This window comes from Microcebus murinus, chromosome 20, assembly GCF_040939455.1.
Source record: "Microcebus murinus isolate Inina chromosome 20, M.murinus_Inina_mat1.0, whole genome shotgun sequence".
Lineage (NCBI taxonomy): Eukaryota > Metazoa > Chordata > Mammalia > Primates > Cheirogaleidae > Microcebus > Microcebus murinus.
In genome coordinates this window covers 41,322,689-41,333,165 of record NC_134123.1, presented here as the reverse complement: position 1 = coordinate 41,333,165, position 10,477 = coordinate 41,322,689, and the positions used below count along the sequence as shown (strand labels likewise).

At 41.9% G+C, this 10,477-nt stretch overlaps 1 protein-coding gene across 1 annotated transcript; it reads right to left on the bottom strand.

Annotated features, from left to right (window-relative positions):
- Positions 1-7,547: 7,547 nt before the first annotated feature.
- Positions 7,548-8,518, bottom strand: LOC105865341 (peroxisomal membrane protein 4-like). The gene has a single exon (XM_012753821.3). The coding sequence runs from the start codon at positions 8,466-8,468 to the stop codon at positions 7,980-7,982; it is 489 nt and encodes a 162-aa protein (XP_012609275.2). The 5' UTR covers positions 8,469-8,518; the 3' UTR covers positions 7,548-7,979.
- Positions 8,519-10,477: the final 1,959 nt, after the last annotated feature.

Below are 10,477 nucleotides of genomic sequence, written 5' to 3'. Positions count from 1 at the left end.
ACAGTGTGTGTGTCTGCAGTGTGTGTCTGCAGTGTGTGTATCTACAGTGTGTGTGTCTACAGTGTGTGTCTACTGTGTGTGTGTCTACAGTGTGTGTCTACAGTGTGTGTATCTACAGTGTGTGTCTACAGTGTGTGTCTACTGTGTGTGTGTCTACAGTGTGTGTCTACAGTGTGTGTGTCTACAGTGTGTCTACAGTGTGTGTGTCTACAGTGTGTGTCTACAGTGTGTCTGCAGTGTGTGTGTCTACAGTGTGTGTCTACAGTGTGTCTACAGTGTGTGTGTCTACAGTGTGTGTCTACAGTGTGTGTCTACAGTGTGTGTATCTACAGTGTGTGTCTACAGTGTGTGTGTCTGCAGTGTGTGTGTCTGCAGTGTGTGACTACAGTGTGTGTATCTACAGTGTGTGTCTACAGTGTGTGTCTACTGTGTGTGTGTCTACAGTGTGTGTCTACAGTGTGTGTGTCTACAGTGTGTGTCTACAGTGTGTGTATCTACAGTGTGTCTACAGTGTGTGTCTACAGTGTGTGTGTCTACAGTGTGTGTCTACAGTGTGTGTCTACAGTGTGTCTACAGTGTGTGTGTCTACAGTGTGTGTCTACAGTGTGTCTACAGTGTGTGTCTACAGTGTGTCTACAGTGTGTGTGTCTACAGTGTGTGTCTACAGTGTGTCTACAGTGTGTGTCTACAGTGTGTGTCTACAGTGTGTCTACAGTGTGTGTCTACAGTGTGTCTACAGTGTGTGTGTCTACAGTGTGTGTCTACAGTGTGTCTACAGTGTGTGTCTACAGTGTGTCTACAGTGTGTGTCTACAGTGTGTCTACAGTGTGTGTGTCTACAGTGTGTGTCTACAGTGTGTGTGTCTACAGTGTGTGTGTCTACACCAGCATGTCTACAGTGAGGGAAGACTAACCATCATCCCTTATGTTTGTGCGTTTCGTCTTACTTTGCTGTGTGTGTTTCGCACATAATGGGCAGGGGAACCCCAAGTTTGCAACATCTACTCTGCAGACGTTAAAGTCGTATGACCAAACAGTTACTAAAATTAGCATAGTTTACACATTTTGTGTTGAAATTCATAGGCCAGCTTGTTTTCTGAAAGTGACTTTGGGCTGTGAGTTTGTCCCGCCCTCTGGCAGCATCGCCCACAGCTGTGCTAGCCCACCGGCTGATGGCAGAGAGAAGAAGTGAAGGTTGGATGGTTCAAGGCCAGGACGGTCATGTTTAAATGGTGCCTCAGATGACAGCCATCGTTCCATGTGTGCAATTTTATTTAATACTCCTGTGTACACAGTGGGAAAGTTTTTACACAGAATATTTAGATTTGCTAGATATTTAGAAATACTTCATGCATTTAAAAATAAAAGTAGTGGAATAAAACTTCTTGTAAATAGATTTTCCAAATTAACAGGAATTATCTTTGTAATGGAATTGTTAAAGCACCTTTATGAACAGTATACTCTCTTTACTTGTTCATTGGGTTGACAGAGATGAAAGGGAAAAAAAGAGGTACAATGTGTACTGCTATTAAAATGAGAAATTTTCAGCTTACCCACTGTCTCATATGTTACATTCATTTCATTTAACTTTGCTGTACTGTATATAATGTGTATACAGGTGGTCCCCAACAAGAATGTGAATTAGGATTTTTTGCTTTAGAATGGTGTAAGAGAAATCATGTCTATACACAGGGCAAATGAGTTTTGACTTTACATCATGTCTCTGCATATTAAAGAGGTTGCCAAAGCATCACGGAAGTAGAGTTAGTAAACTAACACACTTTGTACACTTATGTTAAGATACCCAGAAAGGGAGTTTTTCCGAAAAGGACTCTGGGTAATGAAATTGAAATGCCACATGACAGTTCAGCATGTGCCTTTCCTCAACATATGGTGAAGGAGTCAGAAGCAATGAAGGATTCTAGGCCAAAATGTTCCTATTAGAAGACATTTTCACATATAAACATTGTTATACATGTGTAATTTATTTAATACTACTATTTAAATGGTAGACAAACTTAAGTTCTTATTTGTAATACCTAATCCTTCTAGATGTCTAGAACTGCACAATGCATGTTAACAGCAGAGGTAACAAATAGTGCATATTGTAGATATTTTTTATTAAAATTCATATAAAATAGTCTTTTTTTAAATGAAGTGATCAAACTACTGAAGGAAATCACTACATTTTAACCCCAAATATCCTTCTTTGGCATATTTTGTGATGAGTGTTCAGAAGGCCTGCAGACAGAAGTGTTTTTACAAAGCTGTCTTTCATGGGGGGGGGGGGTTGCGTCTATGCAGTGTCTGCACTGATGCAGCCAGGCTTTCTCTGAGTCCCCCCGCCCCCGTCTGGATCTAGAAAAGGTCACCTGAGAGTGTGACAGGGGTGGGGAACCTGCAGCCTCACGGCCACAAATGGCCCTCCAGCTCCCCAAGTGGGGCTCCTCGGCTGAATCCAAACTTCACGGAACAAGTCCCTTTATTTGCTCTGTACAACTTGGACTTGGTCAAAAGGCTGCACTCCAGGATCCAGAAGGCCACATGAGGCCCCACAGTTTCAGTTTTCCCACCTCTCCCGGGTCTGAAAGAAACATTTACCATCTATTCTTCCTGAGGGCTGCGACCTCTGAGGTCACTGGTCCCAGTACGCGCCTGTTAGGAACTGGTGCACAGGGCAGGGGGCGAGCGGTGGGTGAGTGAGTGAAGCTCCATCCGGATCTGCAGCCACTCCCCATGGCTGGCGTCACTGCCGGAGCTCCAGCTCCGGTCAGCTCTGCAGTACCATTAGATCCTCATAGGAGCGTAAACCCTCCTGTAAATTGCGCACGTGAGGGGTCTGGGTTGTGCCTCCTTGTGACAATCTAATGACTGAAGTTCTGAGGTGTTGATGATAGCACTGGGGGTGGCTGCAAATGCAGATTGTTATTAGCAGAGAGGTTTGACTGCACAAGGACCATAATAAATCAACTGCTAGCAGACTCATATGAAAAGCCTATCAGTGAGTGGCAAGTGACCATTACCTGCATCTGCATTATGGTGAGTTGTGTAATTATTTCATCATATATTAGAGTGTAATCACAATAGAAATAAAGTGCCCAAGAAATGTAATGCACTTGAATCATCCCCAAACCATCCTTCCCACTGATCCACGGAAAAATCGTCTTCCATTCCCTGGTGCCAAACAGGCTGGGGACTGCTGATCTGCATAGCACGACCACCTTTGCTAGCCAGGTCTCCCCTCCCCTCCCTCCCACAACCACAGCCTGACTTTCCGCCATAACCTGTCTTGGGCCATGCTCTAAGCCCACATTTTTCTGTAACGTAAGATGATATTTAAACTTCTGAACCCCATTAGGAGGTTGTGATAATCACTCTGTGGTTTTCTCCTTTTTTTTTTTTTTTTTTTTTTTGAGACAGAGACTCAGACTGGAACTTCCCTGGATTAACCACTTAGAAAATCTCCCATTTTGTATGCAGAAACCAACTTTCCCCATCATCCACTTCATAACAGACTTCAGAAATAACTATTTTTTATAGTTGTGGTATTTTAGATTTATATTAATACATACTAGTAGAGAAGGCTGTGGTCATAGAACTTATGAAAGAGTATACCAGGATCCAAGCATGGTAATTACATAAAATAAAATGAACAAATTATAACAAAATTATAAAATGCAGCCCCAAATGAAATCAAACTCCAGGTGCCTGACATAATGAATGCAATCTGTTGTTACTGTTCTTGCTGTATGATTGATTTTGCTACATAGATACAATGTTATAAAGTATAAAAATAAAATGTAATTATGTTACATAGATGGAAAATATTTTTACTTATAATGCAGAAATAATTTTGTCAACTTTACTTCAATGAAGGAAAAGGACCTGGATTCTACCCTGGTTATATTTCAATTGACTATTGCTTTTGACAAAAGCTGGTCTCTGAATATCAGAATGTTTCATTTTACCTTTTATTAAACTATAGACAAGTAATGCAAGAATAACATTACTTCATTTTTTTTTTTTTTGAGACAAAGTCTCACTTTGTTGCCCAGGCTAGAGTGAGTGCTATGGCGGCAGCCTGGCTCACAGCAACCCCAATCTCCTGGGCTCAAGCGATCCTACTGCCTCAGCCTCCCAAGTAGCTGGGACTACAGGCATGCGCCACCATGCCCGGCTAATTTTTTCTATATGTATTAGTTGGCCAATTAATTTCTTTCTATTTATAGTAGAGATGGGGTCTCGCTCTTGCTCAGGCTGGTTTCAAACTCCTGACCCTGAGCAATCTGCCCGCCTCGGCCTCCCAGAGAGCTAGGATTACAGGCGTGAGCCACCGCACCCAGCCTACTTCATTTCTTAATGTGTTTTTAAATATCATCGCTTTCCAAGAACATCTATATACATGGTTGTTGTTGTTGTTTTTTTTGCTTCTAAATAATTCTCTCTTATTTTAATAAATCATAGCTCTCTGAAAGCATGTAGTATGTTGAAATTTCAGGAATCTATAGAATGCGCTTGACAATTATACATATGTGGCATCCAAAGTGGCAAACTTAGACAGCTCTGGCTTGTTAATAAGAGAGTATATTTAGGTGAAAAGAAAGGCAATTGGGCACACTCATCAGTGGTACACCCTAGACTGTTATAAGGGAATGTGACACAAACTGGAAGACCTTTTGTCTATTCCAAGGGGGACATTGGGAAGATGCTGCTCAGATCCGCCTGCTGGGTGCGTCATCATTTTTATACTCTGTAGGTAGGTCATGATAATCTGCTAATATTTAATCACTTGCTTATGAGGACTGAACTCAGAAAATTTACAGTAGTGTCACTCTTTCTATATATTTTAGAATGGATAATAAAATTTTCTCTGTTGTCCCTAGTATAATCTGAAGAAGTAAAACATGCTTTTTTCACTCAGACATCAGGTTGAAACTCTTGAAAGGAACTATGAATTCTGTCAAAGAAATTATTTGGCTGCTACTATATTATTTTTGACAGGATGGATTATGTATTTCAGAATCCTGGGTAAAATATTTACAGTTCTAATATTAAGTTTTGTCAACAGGAATCCAAAAATTACAGAATGGAATATTATAGGCACCATTCTAAATGTTCTATGATTAAGCAATGAGTAGTGGATGAGATAAAGAAAGGGATATATGTGTGCCTTCTATTAGCAATGCCAAAGACATCAATGTGATTGAAAGCAAAATATCACAATTTTTTTTTTTAATCACCATCAAATTGGTATTAATTGATCAATACTTATGTGCACATATAGTAGTAACATTCATCAGGAGTCTGGCAGGTGAGGAGGGAGGAAGGGGTGGGTATATTCACACCTAGTAGGTGCAGTGTACACCATGTGGGGGGATGGACACACACACTTGAAGCTCAACTTGGGTGGGGCAAAGGCAATATATATAACCTAAACATTTGTACCCCCATAATATGCTGGGGAAAAAAAGAGACTGGTGGGGAAGTATATTAATACAAGTGTTCCTACTAGACCAAGGGTCTCAAATTGGTAGCCCATGGACCAAATTTTCCTGGAGACTTGTTTGATTTGTCTAGCATGGTGGTTTTAAAGCATCAGATTGGCAGACAAGTCTCCAGTTTACTATGTCCCCATCACTCCCTACTGCACAGCACCCTGAACACTTCCATTTATGCCAGTGCAGGCCCCTGCAGGCATTTCAGTTTACACCCCCTTCTGGCCCAGATCCTATAACTAGCTAACATTGGCATAGTATAGCTTCATTTCTAAATTTGAAACAAGGCTCTGAAAAAAAAACATGGGCTTTGAAATAAGACAGATCTAGCTTCAAATTCTGATTAGGCTGTCATATGACTCGTGTTACCTTGGGCAAGTTACTTCCCTGTCTCACCCTCAGTTTCTGCATCTGTAAAATGGGGATCAAAATACATACCTGCCAGGTTATTGCATGGAATAAAATAATGTGTGAGGCCAGGCACAGTAGCTCATGCCTGTAATCCTAGCACTCTGGGAGGCTGAGGCGGGAGGATTGCTTGAGCTCAGGAGTTCAAGACCAGCCTGAGCAAGAGTGAGACCTTGCCTCTACCAAAAATAGAAAGAAATTAGCTAGACAACTAAAAATATATAGAAAAAAATAGCCTGGCATGGTGGAGCATGCCTGTAGTCCCAGCTACTCAGGAGGCTGAGGCAAAAGGACTCCTTGAGCTCAGGAGTTGGAGGTTGCTGTGAGCTAGGCTGACGCCACAGCACTCTAGCCCGGGCAACAGAGCAAGACTCAGTCTCAAAAAATAATAACAAGCGGGCGCGGTGGCTCTCGCCTGTAATCCTAGCACTCTGGGAGGCTAAGGCAGGTGGATTGCTTGAGGTCAGGAGTTCGAAACCAGCCTGAGCAAGAGTGAGACCCCGTCTCTACTATAAACAGAAAGAAATTAATTGGCCAACTAATATATATAGAAAAAAAACTTAGCCAGGCATGGTGGCAGATGCCTGTAGTCCCAGCTACTTGGGAGGCTGAGGCAGGAGGATTGCTTGAGCCCAGGAGTTTGAGGTTGCTGTGAGCTGGGCTGACGCCACGGCACTCACTCTAGCCTGGGAAAACAAAGCGAGACTCTGTCTCAAAAAATAATAATAATAATAATAATAATAATATGTGCAAAGCACCCAGGAGGAAGTAGGAATTCACTAAAGGGAAGTAATTAGTATTAGTGGCAGCAGCTATAGTTGTAAAGTCCAATGTGGACACCAGGTAGTGTGATTATCTCATTTTATGATAAATCGAGGCTCTGAGAGGCTCAGAACCTTCCCCAAGGTTAGAAAGTGGTGGAGTGGGGACTCAAACCCATGTCCTCTAGCTATAGATCTGCACTGTCCACTAGAATCTTCTGTGGGGATACAGGTATTCTATATTTGTGTTGCTCATGTGGTAGCCACTAGCCACATGTGGCTACTGAGCACTGGAAACATGGTTGGTCAAATTGAGGTGTGCTGTAAAAAACATACACCTGATTTTGAGGTGCAGAAAAAAGAGTGTAAAATGTCTCATTTTTTGTTAATTATGTTGAAATAATATTTTAGAAATATTAGTTTATATATAATTAAGATTAATCTTACCTATTTCTTTTTCAAATGTGTACTAGAAAACATATACTCACTTACATGACTCACATTGTGATTCTACTGGACAGTGGAGCTTTAGAACTCTTCCAATAGAATACCTGAGATCAGGAACTTAATTTTCTTTTTTAAGTATTTCCAACCCACTGCCCACTAGCAAGGAGCCCTCTGTGATGTAAGAATAGTCAGAAGGAACATACCCATCAGAAAGAGACCTCAGGACCTTCCTCTGAGCTCAATGACCCCAAGGCAGCCGGGTGCGATGGCTCACGCCTGTAATCCTAGCACTCTGGGAGGCTGAAGTGGGAGGACTGCCTGAACTCAGGAGTTGGAAACCAGCCTGAGCAAAAGCGAGATCTCGTCTCTACCAAAAATAGAAAAATTAGCCAGGTGTGATGGCTTATGCCTGAAGTCTCAGCTACTAGGGAGGCTGAGGCAGGAGGATCACCCGAGCCCAGGAGTTTGAGGCTGCAGTGAGCTGCAATGATGTCACTGCACTCTAGCCTACGGTGACTGAGCAAGACTCTATCTCAGAAAAAAAATGACCCCTGAGGCCCAGAGAGGGGTGTGATTTGCCCCATCTCACGGAAGTCAGCAGCACGGCTGGAACCAAGCTCAAGACTCCTCTGCCTGATTCCACCACTTGTTCCATCATTCAATGGTACCTACTGGGATTTGAAAATCAGTGCTTTTACTTCGGCCAGCGGAACCCTGGCACAACACACGCTGGAGTCTGAGGCCTGTGATCTCGCGAAGGTGGCATCCTCCGGGAGGGTTTGCTGATGGAGCCAAACCCTGAGCTGCGGCCAATGCCGCCTGGAGCCTACTCGGGTGGAGAAGCCCCCCATAAGCACCTCGGGGCTGTGTTACTCGGAAGGGCGGCTCTTGTTATAGATGAGGAAGTCTGAGATGTCGTGCCAGACATTGCTGTCGTCGTAGAGGTAGGTCATGGAGGACTGTAGTGAGGGCTGCAGCGTGGGCCGGTGATACTCAAAGAGCCACAGCACGAGCCCCCACACCACTGCAGTGAACACCGGGAACAAGTCCCGCCTGGGCTCAGGGATGTAGCCCTTCTCCATACCCAGGCGGCACAGGGCAAACAGGACACGCGACAACAGGTACATGCTGATCTGGCTGTTGATGTTGTTGTCGGCTCCAAACCCCAGCATGCCCCCCAAGGCAGCAGCCAGGAATGAGTGAAATTGGTAGGTCTTGCCCTGCACATGGGACTGCAGGGCACAGAGACCCTCGTAGGTGAACACAAAGCAGGCCAGGCTCCGGGAGTGGGTGTGCGTGGCCTGCAGGATGGCCCGCAGCTTCTCCCGGAGGCTGCCGTTCCGGAAGAGGAAGGTCATAACCAGCGCGTGAGGGGCCCGGATTTTGGCTCCATAGACGGCCCGGTTCCGAAAGCCCTTGCCCATGGCCAGTGCAGCGTGGTAGCCACGCTTGCGTGGCGGTGCGTTGGCGCCAGGAGCAGGGCCCGGGGCTGCGGCACGGAGCTGGAAGCGAACTGACCAAAACATCACAATTTTATCGCCAATTTAAACAGGAGACTGTGGCGACAGAAGAAAATATAGTTTGAAAATGTGTATATTTCTAAAGCCACAATGAACAAAGAAAAATAAAACATTGCTCAAGGTAGTAAATTTTCTTGCTTTTACAATGGTCAATTTTGAGTTTCAATTCTCCTCTTAATAACGTTGTAGATGTTTTCTTTCTATTCAATTTTATTGTGTTTTTAAATTTAACCACACATTCATTGTGTTTATGATAATTTCTAAATAAATTATACCAGATAATCATTTTTGTAGGTTTTTACAAAATTATACTTTAATTAGTGGCAACTTACCTCATTGGTGTGATATCTAAATGCTGACTGTAATTTTAATAAAACAAATTCTCGTCACATCTGAGAGAAGTAAAATTACCTATACTTTATTTGACACATTTGATTGATTTTTCCATTAAAAAGTCTAAATGCTATAGCATGATGACAATTAGATACATAAAAATTGACTTTACATTTATTTGTTTTACCTAAAATAAAGAATAGAAATATTGTCTATATCACCTGAAAAGTTTAGATAATTATAACACATTTTGAAGTTATTGAACTGGAATAAAAACATCAAAATAAGAAAATATATTTCCTAAACTGACAAATCATGTAAGTTGTTGAAATTATTCTCTAAAAGACGGAAACCTGTCTTGCATGATTTAAACAGATGATTAGTTAAAATTGCTATTTTTATGCTATACATGTTTACATTATCAAAATAAAACTGACATCTGTTATGGATCACTGCACACAACTGATACTCAAGTACACAGCTGAAGTATGTAGAAATAACACAATGGACACAACTGCAATAATGACAAACAAAATGTGTTGTATACATGCAATGAAAAATTATTCACCTTTAAAAATGAAGGGCATTCTTACACATGATACAACAGGGATGAACTGGAGGATTTTATAAGAAGTGAAATAAGCCTGTCCTGAGGAAACTATTAGTATATAATTCTATTTAGATGAGGTTCCTGGAGTAATACATTTAAAGAGAAAGAAAAAAGAATGGTGGTTGCTGGGGCTGAGTGGGGATGAATGTTCAATAGGAACAGAGATCCAGTTAGGAGAGAAGAAAGGAGAGTCGTGGATGGATATTGTTGATGGTTTCACAACCCTGTAAATATACTTGACGGCAGTTTACTGAATGTACACTTAAAATGTTTAATGTGGTAGCAAAAATCAATTTCAGAATCTTGCCCATTACCCTACAGTTACTAAATTACTGATTTATTTTGTTCCAGTGCACAGATATTCTGTATTTAAAGTTTGATATTTTGTCCATCACAAATTTTAATAAATTTTGAGTTTTTGAATGTCAATTGATTGTTTTAAATGTTTAAAATGTGATCAATGTTCAACAATGAGGATAGTTAAGAAAATGGAGAAACGAATGTCCTCAATGAATGAAATGAGCTAGGAGAGTCACTCAGGAAGTGACACTGAGGGCCATGAGTAGGGATTTCATATAGTTGTGCACGGAAAGTGCATGTTACAGACATGACTGTATGCAGATCACAAAGTTTTGCAAATGCAGAATATAGTCGGCAATAAGAAAGTATATTTTCACGATCTTTCGATACACTTTATTTAACAACCAAAAGAAACTCTCAAGTACTGTGCAGCCAGTACAAGGACGATGCTCAAGTAATTCAGTCAGGGAGAACGTGAGCCTACTGCTCTGCCTCTCCCAGGTGTGACTGGCATCCCAGTTGAGGATGGATATGCGAAGTGAGGATACAGAGAATGCCCATGGAAGGAAAAAAAACTCTTCTGCCATGTAACTGTATTGAATTA